The following is a 20,240-nucleotide window of genomic DNA, read 5'->3' on the forward strand; positions in this document are numbered from 1 at the left end:
TTTTTTTAATTTTCCCAGCTGTTTTTGCAGTTTAAGTGTACTTTAAGAGACATGCTTCTTCCCATCTGTGCTTTCATTTTTATATTTACTTTCTTCAGGAATATATGCCAGGCAAAGTCTTACACAAAAAATAGAACGTGTCATGATAAAATCCCACGAAGAATCACTGAAATGCTATCAATTATTTCTTTTTTCAAATCTGAACGTATTAATACCTCTTTCCCTCTCCCCTGCGATTTTCTTCAGATTGATTGGCTGACTCCTCAAAAGCAGAATTTCTGAAAGAAAATGCATCACTAATAGTCAGCTATCAGGTTTTGACAAGTACTTTGTCCAAAATAACCATCATGTAATCAAGGTTAACGTTTATCAACACAAGTCTTATATGCCAGCTATTAATTGATTTTCAAAAAAGAGATTAAAAGTTATCTTCCCATAACTAGGCATGTGGCAAAGGAGAAATGGTGGCAAATAATCCCTGCTGGACCTTCCGCTTTTGAACAAAGTGCTGGAGAAGATAGACATATTGCTTAAACTGCCAAGCTTCTGAACTCATGGACGGGGACTGAAGTATTTCATTCCTGTGCCCTTCCCTCTTGTAAATGATGCAAGCTATTCTCCCCTCTTCAGAAATTCTGAGTGTGCTACTGCTTATAAAGGAAGGAGGCTCCTTGGCAGGAACTGATGAATAGTTCGCTACAAAGCGTGCCACAAAGAACGGCAGTCCTGCGAAATGGCTGCTGATCCTCAGTGTTGTCGATGAAGCTCAGCCTTGGCTGCCTTAACTGGAGCCTGTATCGAAATCAAGTTCTTCCACCTCCCTCTCGGGGAGACCCACGGGCCTTGCTTTCTCAAAGTATGTAAGGGGAATACGTTCTGCTCTTGCTAAGCTTAGTGGGAGACGATAGGCGTTTTGGATTGAAAGTAATTATTTTTTTTAAGAAAGTAAACACCTGCCACTAGGGCGGGGTGGGGGTGGGGGGAGGAAAAAAAGTAGTTGTAAAAAGGCCTACTTTCTATGGTTTTGCATTGTACGATATATAAGCAAAGCGGGATGAGTGTGTATCTTGGTTCAGGTCAGGAAAAAGGATTTCATGATGTGTACACGCAGAGAATGCACAAAAGTGGGAGAGGATTAGTGAATACTAAGGAAGGAACAGAAGGGGTTTATGTAATCATGCTTTGTAGGATTTTTAGGGAACAAAAAAACCCACAAGAAGCTCCAAAGCCACTTAATAGGTCAGTATCATTTTGATGCTTCGTGTTGCTCTAAATTAGAATAAATGAGCCAGGTTATGAAACGGGCTTTTGATCTTAAAATAAATCCCTTTTCATGTTCATATCATGCTTTCAAGGAAGAACAAATACCATATTCCCTAAGTTACTTATTTAATATTTTTAAGTTGAAAAACAAATGTGAAGACAAACTGTTAAACCAGAGTCAAGAGAATATTTCAATAATTTAGAATACATCACATAAATGAGATTATTGGAAAGAGGTTAGATACTTGGAGATAGGCTTATATTTACAGCTATTCAAATAAGAAAAATTACGAAAATGCAGGTCTGTGTGTCCAAACAAAACTGCTTTCTAAGGTTGCAAGCACAGTGACAAGGGGTATAAAAATCTGGCAACCAGAACCACCAGATGCCTTAAGCTGTAATCACAGGTTTTGCGTACTGTAATCAGAGCAACCTTAACAGCTCTGTGTTTTAACTGAGCAATTGCCTAAGCCTACTGTAAAATGTTTACCTTACCTTTAAGCCCAGAATTAACTAATTTTCTAGTAGTGTGTTTTGGAATAACCCAGTGATAACATTCTCAAAGAAATCATGCAGTTCTTTGATCTTACTTGCAGAGATGACCTTGCTGAGATTCTCATTCTGATCTCTCTCTAGTGAACAAGGAACCAACCTTGAAGAATGAGGGTTTTATATCCACAGTTATTTTATGAAAGATCAAAGTTCTTGACGAATCTTTCTTTGTTCATCTATTTATTGCCTTCTTTCTTTCATTTGTGGGCCTTTTTTTCTGAATTCAAGAAGACGCAATATTTTCCATGCTTTCTTACATGGTACCTGTCTGATACCTGAGATGTCACACTTATTTTATTTTTGTATATGTCCTTCCCCCCTGCCATGTCCCTTCGAAATGCAGATACACACTGAGTCCACCAGGCGAGGCCATATCCTTGATCTTTATAAAGGTATTACCATGCTTGACTGTGATACTGAGGCAAAATGCTTTCTGAAGATCTCCATTTTCTTTTAACAGAGGTGCATTTCAGCAAAGGTCTTTTCCAGGTTGTCTATAATGACGTTCAGTTCTCCAGTTTCAGTAGCTAAAGTTAATTTAGACTCAAATTGTTTAATCCCCAGATGCAGATGTTTTCAGAGGGACACATTTTAATTGCTGTTCTCAGCCTTCATGGAGCAGCATCTAACTTTAGTGAAAAATTACTTATTTTTGTCTATATACAAGCCTTCAGAATTTTGCACATCTCCTTGGACCATGGTGTACTAAATACCATCTTGCACTGCTTTTTAAATTAGATTATCACTATACTCCAACATCTCATATCCTAATCATCAAAGACACAATTAAAAGCCACTGATCTTAGGTCAGCAGAAAAGAAGCAGCTGACCTAAAAGATGTCACCAAAGTTTTAAAAAAATTCCAACATGTTTGGTCGAAGTAGATTTATCTATGTGTGAGGAAGCTTTTGAAAGTGAGAAAAATCTAGAAGCAAAAGGTATCACTTGAGAACTGATCCTGTGAATAGGGAACAAATCTGCCACGGTGTGATGGCGATCAAAGATACCCATGTTAAATTATCATGCCAAAACCCAGCTGATTGTATGTTTACTTTTAGTATTCAAAAAGGTTATTAGGCAGAGAGCATGGCAAGGCTGTCTAAAGGCTACTGTTAAATCCTTGTGGTACATCTGAGAAGTAAGTACACTTATGCAGCGGTATAGTAGATAGTCAAAGCTCGTGCCAGACTGCGATCTCTGTTGTGCATTGCAGTTCACCAGCTGCATGGGGAGAATGGAATGAACAAACAAGTACTGCTTTGAAAGTTTGGTCACGCTGGACAAAAAGAAGTGATGCTTCCTCAAACTAAGGATATACTTCCAGTTTTAAAGGTTCTAACTTCCTAATACATCCTGTTTTCTTCACTTACCACTGTAAAAAAACAACTGTGAAATCAGAAAGAAAAAAAAAAAATCCAGTCCTTGCCTAAGTAATATTTAAGGGGGAGACATTCCAAGCTGGTAGATCTGCTGCTTGATCTTTAGCTGTTCAGAAGTGGAATGGCTCTATCTGAACAGTGGTTTGACGAGAGTAGGCTGCTTTTTCCTCACTGATACAGAAAGGAGCCATACAATAATGTTCAAAGCTCCTCCTCACTCCAAGCCATTATTCATATAAAGATAGCATTAGCAAAATAATACTTTTTTTAAAAAAAAAGAAAAAAGATAGCAACTGTTTGACCATTTTCCATAGATCAGGAATTGGTGACGTTTTATAATTTGTGCCCAATGACACTAGCTATTTGTTACTAGCTAGTATCCTTTTTGTAGGTACAGCATGAAGATCAGAAATGATAATTGTTCTTTTGCTACAACAGTGTTGGAGTGAAGTAGAAGTTTGATTCTAGAAATTTCTCCAGTCAATGAAAAAAAAAAAAAAGAAATCCAAGTGGCCTGGATTTTTAAGAGTTCAAACATGAGCAGTGACTCATGAAAGAAATATGAAATATTTGCAGAGTTATTGAGAAAATGATATTAAAGGAGCATGGAGAAGAGTCAGACTACTTTTGGATAATCCAGACACATGGAAAGACAGACTTCATGGAAGGTTACTTGAATTTTCTCCATGCTACTTATCTTCCCCTTGCTTTCCTTGAAAGCAGTGTACTCTTATAAAATGACTAACAAAAAAAGCCTTATTAAACACAGAAATTACTTCAGAATCAAGTATTTAAAAGTTTTTGCATTCCTAAATATTAAGCATTTGAAGTATTTATAAGTTTTCTTACTGTTTCATGTCTTTATTTGAAATTCTCTCTGATAACAATGCGCGTATGTCAGTGTAAAATGGCATCTGACCTCATCTCTGACTTCTAGATGACTAAAATCCTAAAGTTTTGTCTTCTAAAAAATTCCCATCACTGCCAAAGCTGGTGAAGCTCCTCTGATGGTTACAGTACTGAGAGCACTAAGGCAGGAAAGCTTCCAAACGCTTGCAAGCATTCTTGCCACGGTGCCTTCTACCTACCTCCTGCAAATCTGTGTTTGTGCCTCGGAAAATGCATGGCCACACATTCCTTATCGTATTTGTCCTTCCTTTCACAGAGCTTAACATTGGGAAACCTCACTTAAATGCGTAACAGACAAGGAACAAATTTGTTTAGCAAGGCAGCCAGCAGGCTTGCTGTACTACCACCCCCCACCCCCCCATTTAAAGAATGCAACTATCTTCTCTTTCCTTTCCCATGTAGCTTGAGAATTACATCCAAGACAGTATGAAGAAAGAAATGGTAGAGATCCAGCAAACTGCAGTGCAGAACCAGACTGCAGTAATGATTGAAATAGGCACAAACTTACTAAATCAAACAGCTGAACAGACCCGCAAATTAACAGATGTTGAAGCACAAGTAAGTAATGAATTTCAACCTAAAAATGCTTCTGCTTCCTAAACATTTGTGACTATACGTTTAACACAGTTTAGTGTTACATTATTCAGTTCAACAATTAGAAATCAATCATTACAATCAACAGCTCTACCCAGCTTGAGGAAACACTACTATCTGGTAATACATAGTTCCATGTCAAGCCCACTGTTGTCACTTGAAAGATTTCCATTACAGCAGGATTTGAAGTATGTCTAGCAGGGCAATTGTTACATTAATCTTTAAAGATAATGTACTTAAAACTACTATACTATATCCAAGCATCAGTTGGGTACTAGTGTGCTTTTATACAACCCTGGTTGTATATCTCTGTTGATTATTCACATGTCACCACCAGATCTTAGCTAAAAGAGTTCCTTCAGACTACCTTTGTTCCATTTACTAGTCTAATTGTTTTTTTACATTTACATTTTCTTTTGTATTTTTTATAACTTATCAAGAAAAATGTGTCTTTTTAATGAATGTTTTCACATATACTGTAAGTGGGATAACAATTAAGTTCCAGTGCAATGCACTGTATTACTGTTATTTAACAGAGGTATAAGTAAACGCATCAGAGGTGAATCGAGAAAAAAGGAATTAGGAAGAAGCTAGAAAAGTATATCCATACAGATGTAAACTTGTCTACCATTGCTATTATTCTCTAAATTATTTCAAACAAAAAAATTAATGTGTTTACCTTTTATTACTGCTTGAATTAAAAAGCGTTAACTACAAGACATTCTGTGAAAACAGAATGCAGATTTTATTATGTTATAAGGGCAAGCCCAATCAATGTAGAATGGTATGTATTTGTAGTTTTGCTGACTTGGTAGGAAAATTCAGATATATAATTGCCAAAACAACTAATGAACATAGCATGCAGCACATAACATTTTATATAATGTAAATAGCATGCAAACCCTAAAATCTTTGGTAAACGTTTTACTAGCTGTAGAATTCATCCAATGAATTAAATTACATTTTTTAATCTAAACCAAGCCTTTGTGAACTCTTTAATAAAGTGATGGTTCATAGCTCACAGATGTACTGAATTCAGCTCTCTGACTGCATTATTCAGGAGCCCAGTATTTTGCACATGCTGAGAAAATGTATTTATTCATTCACAGTAATGTCTTTATGGAAATTATTCAATTATTTTCCGCTTAAAGGAAAATCATCACTGTAACTTTCTTTCTCTGCTTGAAATTACTGGTGACTGGGTTAAGGGCTTAATTAACAACATAAGGAAATTAACCAAACAATTGCTCTCTCAAGGACACTTACTTTTGGCAATAGTTTTCAATTACACTTAAGTGTGAAATCATGTCCTGAATGACTGTTTAACATGAAGGACATGAGTAATCAATTCTTCCTGCCAAGAAAAGCCAAATTCTGCTGCATTAAAAAAACCTGTTCTAAAACAATGAGAAAATATTTCTAGAAAACATGCCTCAAAGTAATGTAATCCGATACAAACAAAAAAAAATATCTTTCATGCTTCCTAATACCTGCATTTCTTCATTTAAGGATGCAAATAAATTTAGACTGTAAAGAGTACATATAGAAGAGGTAACATTAAAATGTAAGGAATGAATCAATAAAAGTGTGGTTCACATGATAAACGCTTTAAAATACAATTTGGGATTAAGGAAAATAGCTAAAACAGAACTATCTAATAATTCCAGGACTGGGCCAAGATTTCAACCACTGAGAGATATGGTTGTTTCTACACCAGACTGAGAAAACAAATCAAATTATTCTTTGAATAACCACCATAAGATTTCCAGTAATGAAATAAGAATGTCGTAACAGAGGGGAATGTATGACAGAAAAACTGAAGTACACAGTAACTCTCAGACATTGATCAGAAAGATAACATACTATTGAAATTTTCCCAATGATATATGGTGGTGCAACAACAGTCATTACAACTCTGTGTATTCTTCTCCATTCTAACTCTATGAGCATTTGTGCCCAAATTAAGCAAAGATATTTTCTTCATTATAGGCTTGAGTAGAGATTTGCATGATGTCATAACATAAATTACAATCTATTTAAAAGAAGTATCACAATTTTAAAATATTTTTATCAATTTTATTTAGGTATTAAACCAGACAACCAGACTTGAACTTCAGCTTTTGGAACACTCTCTTTCAACAAACAAACTAGAAAGACAGATTTCAGATCAGACCAATGAGATAACTAAATTACAAGAAAAAAACAGGTAAGTTTGCCAATCAACCTGATAAAATGCTATTCCCTGAAGGAGTCTTCTAAAGGTTTTAGAAACAAATGTACTCGAGTAGGAAAAAAAGGCCTTGTACAGAAGCTCCGCACACCCAGCTGTGCTCATTACGAAGGTCATGTATTATTTAAGGCCTAGAATCATGCAGGCTTATTCTTCTTGTGTTCTATTCATATACATTCTTCGCTACTGAAAGTTCTCCTTTATATGATGAACTTCAGTTTAAACCTGAAATACTTCAGTTGTAGCCCATTTATAGTCTTCTTCAGGTTTATCCAGATGAAGTTACAGATTATGTAATCTGACTCAAACTAATCCAGTGCGACCACATCTGTAAAACTTTTATTTCCATGTAGTACATAGCTATCCTAATACATAATCAGGTCATTGCCACAGTTTTTTCTGGTGAGAAAAGTCAAATCTACTCAATACTCAATGTTCCTTACTAGTCAATCTTTTGAAATTCGGAACAACATTCAGCTATTACTCCTGTCCGTTTCTGTACTCAGCTGTTGTCCAAAGGCTCATACCTTTTTTTCAGCTAGTTTCATTTTTGTATCACAGGGGTCTTATTTTACTTCTGGCAATAAATAATTTACAGAGAAATCTAAAAGCAACAATAACAGTAAGTTTTCTCCTTCAAAGCCGTGTTTTCCAATGAGAACCATATGTGCAAAGTGCTTTTTATTTTGAAAGAATTATCTTAAACCCAGGAGACATGTTTTGACATTTTTGTTCACTACTCTACTACGTTTATACATGCTCCCTAAAGGTTTTATCTGCCAGCTTAATAAGAACAAGCATCCTTATCAAAAAGCAAATACTGAATTTTAAAATACCACTATTTTTTGTGTTGAACTCAGCAAACATTAGACTACCCTTGTAAAACCAACATAAATACAAAGCATTGTTTCTTCACCTACCAAAAGACAATCTGAAATCGAGCTAATCTGCTTGAAACTTAATTATAAAGTTCAAGATTTTTTTTCAATAACAGCAGTGGATTTGAGGTGAACTTCTCCCTTCTGGCCATGCACCTTTTAATCAGCTTTCTCAGAGTCTGCGTCAGAATAATTACCCATGAAACAGTGTTCCAGGCAGCCACCTACTTACTCCAGCTCCAGAACTGGAGATGGGTAACACATCTTCAAGGAACTATTTGCATGTTTCCCTGTCTTACGGCCATAACATTTATTTGTGTATTTTACTATAATTACAAGACATTTGAAAAGTTCATAGGCTCATCTTTAAATAAGTTTCATTTTTTAATAGGATAAAACCATGAAATCTTCCACGATATGTTTCCTTTCATAATGCTGAATTTTAAACCACCCAACTGTTATGCTTTAAAAGCCTGCAATACAGACTATAGTAGATAAAGTTAATTAATGTATTAATAACATAAATTAAAGCATATGTATCAAACTAAACTCATCTTTTGTTTAGCTTTCTACTGCATGCACGGCATCAGAGAATGCAGTTGAGTACTTATGAAGAAACTTCTGTAACAGTCATGACTGTCTTTACATCAGCTCAAAATTGTTTATGGGGAGCCTAATGGTAATCTTTTATTTAGCTTTCTAGAGAAAAGAGTTCTTGAGATGGAAGACAAGCACACACTTCAGCTGAAGTCAATAAAAGATGAAAAAGATCAGCTTCAAGTCCTGGTAGCCAGACAGAATTCTATAATAGAAGAACTAGAAAAACAGTTAGTTACAGCTACAGTAAACAACTCAGTTCTGCAAAAACAGCAACATGATCTGATGGAGACTGTCCATAACTTGCTTACTATGATATCTACACCAAACTGTAAGTAAAAGCAGACGTGCTTATATCATTTAAGTGACATTCCCTAACTTGTGTACATTATTACCTATAAAGTCTTAGAACCAGTTTCGCCACACTTCTGCTTTTCCAAAACTGTATAAATACAATTTTTTTGCCTTAAATCCTGCATACGAGTTAATTAACCTGGTTTTCAGGGGTGGGGGAGAAACCCCACAACATTTATGTCATTTCTTTTCCACATTTTATTCATATTCTGTGGTTTGTATTGGCTTGCCTGCCCACTTGTCCAGTGGTTCAACAAACCACAAAGATGCCAAGTATCATTCGTCTCACATGGCATTCATTCATCTGGCAATACACATTCCCTTGACCATATGTCTAGGTTAGACTGCATGATGTAGGCCTGTAGCTTTTCTTCCTGGCTTGCAGAGGTTGCTTCTGCTGCCTCTTAATTGCTCTATGCACACAGAGTTGATCAAAGAAAGGACAAATCATAGTGGCTATTAAAGGCAAAGGAATCAGTACCAGCCCAGTTTTCAGCAGCCCTAAACAACAGAAAGCACCAGCGCAGGGCAGCAGGTAGTCCCCAAAGTCCTCCAGTCTTTCACTGAAGCTTCCCTGTTCATCTTAAATATCCTTCAACCTAGCAAATTTTATAGGCAGTAATCTCACCCCTAAATGCCTGACAGCCCTGCAACAAATCATAGCCACGGAGCATAGCTTCCACATTTATGCAGATTCACATGCTCCATAAAAAAATCCACACAAACAATAAACTGAAAGTTATGGCTAAACAGGATTTCAACAAATGAACAAATTCCTTATCTTGAATTTCATGTCTGATACAGAACTCTGACGAAGTAAGAAGGTATGGCTGTTCTTTATAAAAGAGTAAAGAATCTGCCATGTTTGCCTATAAAATTCTCAGGGCTGGAAATGCACAAGCATATGGAACATCTAATAGAGGTTTTAAAATTAAATACTAGGAGAATTTAAAAATAGTTGTCATTACAACTGAAAAGACAGTATAGACGGACTATGCTACATCACTATAATGTGTTGGATCACAGAAAAGGAAAAGGGTGTTTGGAAGCCCTCGCTTTCAGGAGTGTCCTAAATAATAGAATGTAGGTTTTTCTAAACAAAGCAAATCCCAAGTTTTTTGTCTTAGTAACTGACACTACCCCCTTAAATACCATTACCAAGGCTGTACATGTTCCTGCTGATGTTATCTGCTATGCTAGTGCACAAATAAGTAAACAAGTCAAAGTAATGTTGGCTACAACACTGTTAAACCCAGAGTGGAAAAAATAATGAGTGTTTGCCAAAAAGACAAAATTAGCAGGGAAAACTTCTAAGACAGTATACAAACAATAGAGTGTGGAAAAGCAATTAAAACACTGAATGTGTTATTTTTATATTTAAGGCAAAGCACGTAAACAGGTAAATCATGAATAAGCAAGCTAAAAAGAACATAATAAGCAACTGTAATATAAGCATGTATTTATATGGCACCTAGAACTTTGTACTAACTGGCTGTGCTTGTTAGATTAAATTAAAAGGGAAAATACACAGAACCAACCCCAAAAGGGTCAAATATGAAATATCAGTCAGCAGGCAAAATGCCAGGAAATTCCAATCTCCATAGTTAATAAAGAACTGAACAAAAAGATGAGCCTCAGATTGTTCTGTAAAATAAGAAGGCTCAGCCATATTAAAATACACTTTTTACACAAATGAATTCCAGAAGGGATATATCCTTAGTGGGTCGGGCTGAGATACCAGGCTTCAGGCTGATATATACAAAACTGTTCCTGCTCAACACAGGGGGAAAAAAAACTAGCCAGAACTTTGTAAGAGTAGTTATTCCAGTCAGCTGTATTGTAAAAGATTCCATAACTCTGGCAAAAGGTCATTATTAATATAATCAGTTGCTAGTTAGATGTTTGTAATAGTAGTTAATGCATGCAGAGGTTGTGATGCACATGTAGGAGCATACCAAAGGCCATGAAATGAATGAAAGCAGAAACTGTTCAACTGGATGAGGTGCTATAGCCTAAGTTTTCTTATTCAACATATTAATAAGTGTCAGCACTTTTCAACCTGTCAAGCAACCACAGTCGTATCAGAATAATGTCTCTAAATAATATAAAGTAACAACACACATAATTAATACCTTGATCTGTCATTTTTTTCAGACCCAGGCATATTTTTCAGAACCGCAAAGCTTTAAGCTGATTACACTATTAATGCCTTCAATTTCTGTTATATTTTTAACAGCTAAGAACAACTTCATAGCTAAAGAGGAGCAAATCAGCTTCAAAGACTGTGCTGAAGCTTTCAAATCTGGACTGACGACGAGTGGAATCTATACTTTAACAGTTCCCAACACTGTACAAGAAAAGAAGGTAGGATAGCTATAAAGTGCTACCTAGGCATAGCGTGTGTTAACAGTTATTTGATCTGGTAAATAGGCTATTTTAAAAGCTAGTTCATAGTGAAGTTTATTACTTACCATGTTTTTCTATAAGCATTTCATCACTTACAGACCTGAGTATCTCACAAGAAGAAGAAAGTCCTAAAGGTGAAATCTTGACTCAGTTGAAATGAATGAGCATTTATTGTTCATTTCAGCATGCCAGAATTTCATTCTTTATTTCCACATAATTAACTCAATTAAAGCAATATAGTACTGCAATTTCTTTATAAAATCTCGTAACTCCAACACAGTTGCTCTGCGTGATCAGCAGTCTCCTGTCTCCTCTTAAGTTCATAGTTCCTCCATATGCCCAAGTCCCTTCAGGTGGTGCAAGGATGTATAATCAGGGCCATAGAAGAGTACTCATGGATGTGTACTCATGTAAGCAGTCTACTAGTACTGGACTCATGTATGGGTTCCAGTGCTTTGTTACACAGAATTTTAAGGGCATTTATGTAACAATTAGATTAGCACTTAGATGAGCACAGCTGACACTGGGTAACAGAGGACTTTCCTGGAAAATACTGCCCAGATTTAAATAAAAGTTGAGAGTTTGCAGTGGTTTCACTAGATCAGTTTAAATTCTTTATGGATATCTTTTTCCCCTGTGTGTCCAACTGAAATGAACTTCAATGTCAATTTAAATTACCGTAATACACCATACCTCAATAGAAGAGACCTTGAGCTAAAAATGGCACTCAGAAGATGAAACACGATGCCTGATGGAGATGCTCCATCTACTGAAGTAAATAAAATGATAAAGCTTCAGATATTGTAATTCAGTTGAAACAATCAATAGACTCTGAAAGGGAGAAAAGTCCCAGGTGGATTGTGAGGATAAAGAATAAAAAATTCCAGTGAGCATTCTGAGGAGAGGGGCTCAAATGACGAACGTTTGTTTCCAAATTTTCAGACACAGCAGTCTGAGGCAGCTAAGGGACATTTGAATATAAATAAAAATGCTTAATATATTTCTTAGACAAACACTAAATAATTTTCTAATCTTATAAGTACAAATTCTATAATTTCATATTGTAGACATTTCCTTACAAGAAGGAAGTATTTTATGGAATTCCTAAAGCTCTACTAATAATATCAGAAATACTTGGGGAAAAAAAAAACTAACAGAAAATGTACAAAAACAGAGGAAAATGAGGGCACATGTGGAAAAGCAACGAGTAAAACTCTGCCAGAGAAAGCATTTTTTTTCCCCAAAGTTTTGGTAGAGAAGATTTAGAAGTTAAGTTCACGAGTGACTAGTCTTTGAAATGCTAGAACTTCATCTAGCCCAAGCCAGACTTTGTGATCTTTACACTTAAAAAGCTCTCAACTAAAGGAAATATCCAATTTGTTTGGGTAAAACCTATAAAATACAACACATCAAACCTGCAATTTTTGCAGAGATCATCTAGTGAAATTTTATCTGTGGTCTGCTTGTCTTGGAGAGTAAAAAGATAAAAAAGGAAGAAAAAGGCTGTTTTTCCTTTGAAATAGTCTAGTCTATAGTCAATACATCTGTTTCACAGGAAAATTAGTTACATAAGGTACAATAAAGTGTTTTATTATACATGAAGCAGAAGAGTGTTTAAATAGCATAGATATCTGCAATCACAATTTTTAATGCTAAAGGAGATGCAAGCTACTGCATCACTAAAGTCATAGACTGCATCAGTCTTTGTTAGATCTCAGGAAGGGTTACATTCCTTAAATCTCTTAGTATTACTCGTCTCGAGTTTTACCTTTGGTTATAATTTTACTATCAAATATACAGAGCATGCATATTTCCTAAAAGCAGACACAAGTCCATGCCATATTACGGAATGAAAATTTCTGTCATAAGCTTTTAACACTGCATTTTGAAAGCTACAAACATTTAGGCAATTTATATGATCTGAAGAGCCAGAGTAATGCACATTTCTACAAATTTAAAACCCACTAAAATATTCTGTCCTTGAAATAAAAGTACAATCACAAATTTCCTAGACTATAAAATATTAAATGCTTTAGGTCTGAACATGGAGGCTTAAAACACTTAACAAAAATACCCATTGTGGTAATTGACTAGGTTAAAAAAAGTAGTTAAAATGTAATAATACAATTAAATTAGTAATGAATATAATAATATTATATTTTAATCTTAATCTGCCCACTTCAGATGGAGTGAAAAAGACACTGAAAGAGACAACCAAAGTTTTACTTACTATATGACATGAAGAATAAGAGACTAAAAAATTTTATTCTGATGCGTATTTTCTTTATATAAATACAAATGCAGAAGAAGAGTTGTCAAGGGAAGTGAACGTTTAGGGATAATCAACACGTTACACCATTTTCAACTGTTTATGATGTGGATGGCCACTCAGACCAGGAAACAGAATGACCTTTTTTTATTTGCCAAAAGTGCTGCACTGCTGTTTATGTTTTCATCTTTTCCTCTTGTAACACCTTCTGACCTCCCAACAGGCTTATAAACAACTTCTGTGTAATCTGTAACTGATCCCACTTTACTAATTTGTCTCCCGTTATAATCCAAAACTACAGAACTGCATACAAGAGCTGAGAGGAAAACAATTATTTCATTCCATTAATATTTTCAAGCTTTCAAGCTTTCCTGTTCTGCACCAGGACAAAAGCTAAGTTCTTTTAAAAACACGGAGGAAAAACAGCAGAAGTCTGCTGACACAAGGAAAAACGGGAGAGGCAAGGTCATGGAAAGCTAGTAGCTTCATGTTTACAGCAGTCACCTGAACCAGTTAACCTCCTGGTCTTAACCAGGCAGAATAGTTGAGTCTGGATGACCCTTATGTATTAGCTCAATGGTTTACCACACCTATTGAAGCAGTGGCTAAGATGTTCCCCATTTTGACCTCTGTTGAGCTGAATTTTCATCCTAGAACTGACACATATTCCAAGCCAAGGCCTTTTTAACCAAAACTTCCTAGGAGAAGGTGATTTGGGCAAGTATGAATTTACCAACAAAATGGTTTTGCGTAACTCCTAAAAAATGATCATCCAGACAACTAACTAGCCTTTTCAAAAGGAGCCCATGCCATGGACCTTACATCTGAAATACACATACACAAATTGTTTCCAACCACAAGCATTAAAAAAGACATACGTGTAGCTTCTCTGATACAGTAAGAGGTCAGATGGGATTGTTTTTTCATAATTTTAGAAGTGTCATCATCCATCTTTTTCACAGGGAACTGTTACTAAGTTAAATTACATTATAAACTATGCATGCAGTTATTTTTTCCAGAACAAGGAAACTGAGACTGCAGCTCTTACCTAGTCACATCTCTAGGAGTTAGAGAAAGCAGAATACAACATCATTGAGCATCATGACTCAAAAGTGTTCAGATAACAGCCAAAAGTGATGCAAAGGGACACTGCGCAGATGTGGCAACCACACTTGCTTTATAAGCATAAAAACTCTAGTGGATCTTCATCCTGATGACCCCGCCAGAGCCTTACCTCAGAAAGTAGGTCTGAAAACACACCCAAAATCTCCTAATGTACAATTAAAAAGGAAGAAAACCTACTTTCTCTGAAAGTCAGCTTCCTAGACAGTGAAGGCATCCAGTTGACTTGTCACAGTTTACATGCTTATCATCTTTGGAAAGGGGACTACTTCTGGTTACAGATATATTACAGCATTTTCAAAAATACAGCACTGCTCTTTAGCTGAAGGTGAAAAGCACAAACAGCTGATCTTACCTCTCCCAGCGCTACAGCTGCTAGAACTTTTAAGTACTGAAGCAGTTCATAAGATAAATCAAATATTCCCCCTGCCAATTTGTTGTAATTTGAGAGGCTAAACTCTTTATTCTTTTTGGCATCTGCTTGAAGACTCCTGCTGCCTGCCTAATCTTGGTATCTGTTTTTACTAGTTTTACGAAAGGTTACATTTCTTCCTTTTGAATATAAAACCTAGGCTAGGCTGAAAGGTCAGAAGAGTTCTCTTCTAGTAACGAGTGTTAGAGAAAGCCTCATACACATATCATTTTACTGGAGAATGAAGATTTTTTTAAAAAAAGAAGTTATAATCCAAATAAATGCTTCCTTTCCCTTCATCTTTCACATACATCATGAAGAAATTGTTCCCTCTGCAGACTGATAGAGCAATTTATTGTGTTTACTTTAAACTAGGCAAATCCTTTCCTCAGTCTTCCTTTTACTGGATAGCCTATCTCCATCCTTAAAATTACTTATGAATATACATCATTCACTTAGGTATTCATAGTAAAAAGTAATAAAAATAGATCCAACTTATTTCATTAATTTTCTTTCTGCAATCTTTACTACCATTTCTCTTCATTGGCTTCATTTTTTTGCCAAACAAGTGTGTATGTAAATTTGAAGTTCCAAGTTTTACAGTGAGTATTTTCATCTTTAGTCAGGGATTTGATTTCTAGGGATATGATCAGGAAAACAAAGCAATGGTTTTGTAAGCAAAGCCGCCTATGTGAGGGCTTGAAAGACAGGGCTCTGGGTTGCCAGTCAAGGCTGAAAGCAAAACATTTCCCTGTATGATGCTTACTTAATAGATGGTACAAAGAATTTTCACTTTATAGCTAGTTCAAGGGAGCAAGTGTGCAACCATGTTATACAGCAGTTAAGAAACCACAAACTGAAATCTAAAACAGCAATCATCTTCTCAGCTTTTAATAGTTACTGTAACACTAGAAGGAGGTGATGTAACCAGTACATTCCCTTTGCCAGTATGACACTTCCTACTCAAGAAAGAAAAGGATTTTCCCTTTATTCAAGGCCATAAAACTGGCATCTTTTAGAAGCACTTACAGATGACTGACATGAGATTTTTTGGTATAGAAAAATTATGACCCCAAATTTACATAAAGTTAATAAAATTGTTACTGGTAAGAAAAATCTACGTGCAATTTTTATGGACTTACTTCTTTAATTTTTCATTATGTGTTTCAGTTCTGCTGAAACTGCTTCTGGCTTTTGGAAGAAATTTGAAGTACACCAGTATTTAACCTGAAGAGTGTAACAGTGTCTATAAAGCTAGTTGTCTTAATGGATACTGTCTGTAACAGGAATATTTTATGTAAAACATTCAGTCATTACTGTTTGAGAATATTTTAATCTCACTAGAACTGAATGAAGTGTTATTTTAAGGCATTTATGTCTTCAGAGTACTAATTCCAGGTGAATAGAAGTTTAGGTGGCAGGCATCAAGGAAATTGCATGTAGCATTCAAAAACATCAGTTGACATTTACAATAGCAGTATCAGACTGGACCAATGGCCCATGTAAATTCATACCCAGCCTCCTTCTGTAAGTAGTTAAAAACTACATGTTTCAGGGAAGGGTGAAAGAGTTCTGTTCTCAGTCTGGCTGCTTATACTGTCCTTTCAGTGGGGTGAAACTACAGAGTCAACAACCTTCTCTACAACCAATGATTTTTTGACTGCTGTTAAATCAGCATTTTGAGTCATATCGAAACTCAATAAAAGTATCTGTGTCTGCTTTAGCCGATGCCCAGTGTCCCTCTTCATAGCCTCCTGTGGAAATAAGTTTTCACACAGGCATTACATGTTACATGAGTTAGCTTTCTAAAAGAGATTTATCATATTTTATAATACCTTATCTTCAGGCTTTCCTTTTCAAGGCAATTTTAATTTTTACTAGATTTAATTTATATAATATTACTGAATTTTTACAGTCATTAAATACCCAGGCTAGTAAAAACAAACAAAAAACAGGCTTTGAGATACAAGGAATTGCATACATCAGTACAAATTAAAGTTGCTGCTTTCAGTTAAATTCCATTCATGTTGACATACTTTAACAAGTAATCCCTAATCCAACTGTTTTCCCTTATTTCTCTTATCTTTCCTAAAAATCTCCAGTTTTCCTAAAAATCCAGCATCTGGTGAACCTCAGATGTTGAGCAAAGAGTCTAGATAGAAACTTAAAATACAGTATCTGCTTTGGATTTCCAATGTGTTACAGCCTATTGAAACACTACTATTTGCAGCTCTAAAGGCTTTTGTTCCCTTGAGGTCTGATGCCTTTGAACAGTATGTATGCTACTGCTTGCACTGTAAATACTCTTTGCTTTATATAAACGTGTGTGTATAAATACATGTAATACCCTAAAAGAGCCAGCTATATTGACAACTTGGTAAGGAGCACACTTTACTTCCTAAGATGACAGACAAAACACTGCCACAAGACAGAAGGAAACTCTGGCTTCTCTGAAGTAATGCTTTTTCAGTGAATTTCCAGGATGTTTAACAGTTCAAAGAACTCAAATCTGCTAACTGCTAACACTGATTAGACAGCCTCCCATAGAAGAGGATGAAACAGATACACAGCTTCAGTGTCATTCAGTCATGATTTGGGGCATTTATAGGCACACTGTGACAAGCAGCAGTAATAAGTTAGGTGAGAAGGAAGACCACTGAGAGACTTTTTTAAACAAAGAAGGAAACATGCAGATTCATAATGAAATGCTCGGGTCTAGGTGGTGGGATTTTTATTTCTTTTTAATTAATATCCTATCAAAGTGTAAGAAGCCAAATCTTGGCTCCACTACTATAAATGGGAAGGTGCAACTTCACTTAATTGATGAAAGCTCTCGAATATAGACTAGAAATGAAGTAGTTTAGTACTGAAACTATAATTTCAAAACTTTTCAAAGATGTGAAACAATTATGAAGAAGACTCACGAGTTTCAGTATCTTGGCAGAAAGTGGCAAACAAAAATACTAAACTTCCAAATGAGACTGCCTAGAGCACTAACTGTGAACTCTCCTAACAGAAATACTTGTACAAGAAATTTAAGATTTTCCTTAAATACTGGTAATAACATGTGATTTAAATAGATACTGATTTCAGTTTGATTTTCATTATGCTGTTCTACACCAGCTTAACTCCACTGACTTCACACATCTACTTTTAAGTTCTGCTAGTTTCAGAAAACCAGAATTAGATGCAACAATTTAAAATTCTTTCTCAAGAGAAATGGTCCTAAATATTCATATATTCACCAGATTTTCTTGTTAATGTATCCCCTGTTTCTCCCAAACATGAATCCAAAATTACCTCTAAATTTTCAAAAGATTTTTTTGCATCAGTATCTCCCCAGTATATTGGCACCTTCAGTAATACCTTTTGTCTCTGACACTGCAGTGCACATGCGCCAGAATTCTGTGTAACTCAGTCACTTTCTATTTTAATCTAGAAGGTGACTGACTGAACAAGTCACCTATAAACTTGAATTTTACTGTGCATTTATTGGCATTCTAAAACAGTTCAGTGAACTGCCTGTTATGTGTCAATCCTTTCAAATGTTAAGCAATAACATGGTAAAATTAAAGATGGTGTGTGAATATTTGGAAATGTCTTATAGTTCTTACTTTTTTGTTCTAGAATGTAAGAGATTTATTCATTGTGGTCTGTATAATAACATGGCTTCAAGATTTAACTTTCAGATAATAATTTTTCTACACTTAGATTTAGTTTTGGGGTCAGACCATCTGCAAAGACATTGAACAATGACAGTGGAAATAAAAACGTTTCACTTTGCTCACTGCCTGAATTTAACAGTATGTATACTCTGACAAGCCATGGGCAATTTGAATTAATCTCTAACAAAAAAGATGGAGAAGTGAAAACATCTTTAAGGAGAAATTTGTCATCAGGAAAGTCACGAAAATATCAGTGCAAGAGGGAAGTACAGAATCACAAGCTACAATGATTTCTTTTTTCTTCCTTTAATACCAGCAATCAGCTGTTTTTAAGGCATCATTTGTATTCTGTTAAGCATGATATATACTGAGGAATCACATTTATGTGTGGACAGTTGCAGCTGCTTTGTATGAAAGCTATGAAAAAAGCGTTTTTAGGTTAATACACATTTTGCATTTGTACACTTTAAAACTTGCCACTATGTAGAACTATGCAGAATACATGATTTGTCATTTTTTTTTTTTTGCATGACTACATGCACTTACACTGTTAACATGCTTACTCTGGTAGGCCTACTGTGACATGGAAACTGGTGGGGGAGGTTGGACAGTCATTCAGAGACGTGAAGATGGCAGTGTGGACTTTCACCGGACATGGAAAGAGTACAAGATGGTAAACAATGTCTTTTGAAGTCTTATTATTAGTCATTATTGTCTGAAATCTAATATAGTAAAGTAACATTAATATCATCCTTAGAATGTAAGCAGGTTTTAAAAGTTGGCTTTGTCCTTAGATGTTCATTTAGAAAGCGTCATAGTAGTATAATTGTTTGCCTAAGCAGACTTGCAAAGTGTGATGTTTGCTTTTAAAGAGAAGCTTCATATCTCTTTAATCAACTGTTCTGTGATACGTCCACATTTTTTCAGTTATTTATATTTGTGTTTCTAGTGGCAACAGTAGAAGCTGCTCCAAATCTACTAAGTAATGTTGATTCACATTTCAGATTCCCGAGTTTGCCTTTGCTGAAATTAACTTCTTGAAATATCACAGATCAATAACCCTAACAGACACAGTAAAATTTTAGCTGAGAGACTGAAAACTTTTAAACTTAAAAACTGATAAAGTGATCACTTCAAAAAACAAAGCAAAGCTATTTAAATAAACAACTTGAATTACAGGGATTTGGTGATCCTGCTGGGGAGTACTGGCTGGGAAATGAGTTCGTTTCTCAACTGACTAATCAGAAGCGTTACGTTCTTAAAATACACCTGAAAGACTGGGAAGGAAGTGAGGCATATTCATTGTATGATCACTTCTCTCTAGCAAGTGAAGAACTAAAATACAGGTAAGCAGAAAAATCAGATCTGAATAAAAAAAATCTGATAATAAGCATTCTAGATTGTGTACATGCATGATCTCATTTCATAAAATCATGATGGTTTTTCAGTTCACTCATAACAGTTGCTCCATTTTTCACCTATTGCCTGAAACAATTTTTTTTTGCAATGGAGAAAACGTGTAGTTTACTAGTGCATATGGTGAATGTAACACACAAGATGTGCAAAGATGAAGAGATGGTATGGTATAGGATAGGTGCCAGTACAGCAGC

The 20,240-nt window shown here is 35.5% G+C and overlaps 2 protein-coding genes across 3 annotated transcripts in view; one reads left to right on the plus strand and one right to left on the minus strand.

Annotated features, from left to right (window-relative positions):
• The window catches only part of MCPH1 (microcephalin 1), a 167,455-nt gene that overhangs the window by 59,028 nt on the left and 88,187 nt on the right, over window positions 1-20,240 (minus strand).
• The window catches only part of ANGPT2 (angiopoietin 2), a 53,429-nt gene that overhangs the window by 23,796 nt on the left and 9,393 nt on the right, over window positions 1-20,240 (plus strand). Inside the window, exons 2-7 of one of the 2 annotated variants that reach the window (XM_080387740.1) lie at window positions 4,506-4,661; window positions 6,782-6,903; window positions 8,501-8,733; window positions 10,993-11,120; window positions 19,202-19,303; window positions 19,810-19,976. In XM_080387740.1, coding sequence (XP_080243866.1) covers window positions 4,506-4,661; window positions 6,782-6,903; window positions 8,501-8,733; window positions 10,993-11,120; window positions 19,202-19,303; window positions 19,810-19,976 — 908 coding nt within the window. The remainder of the gene's footprint in view (window positions 1-4,505; window positions 4,662-6,781; window positions 6,904-8,500; window positions 8,734-10,992; window positions 11,121-19,201; window positions 19,304-19,809; window positions 19,977-20,240) is intronic. The other variant, XM_080387741.1, reaches the window with a different exon arrangement.

This window comes from Falco punctatus (genome assembly GCF_963210335.1).
Source record: "Falco punctatus genome assembly, chromosome: 5".
Taxonomy (NCBI): domain Eukaryota; kingdom Metazoa; phylum Chordata; class Aves; order Falconiformes; family Falconidae; genus Falco; species Falco punctatus.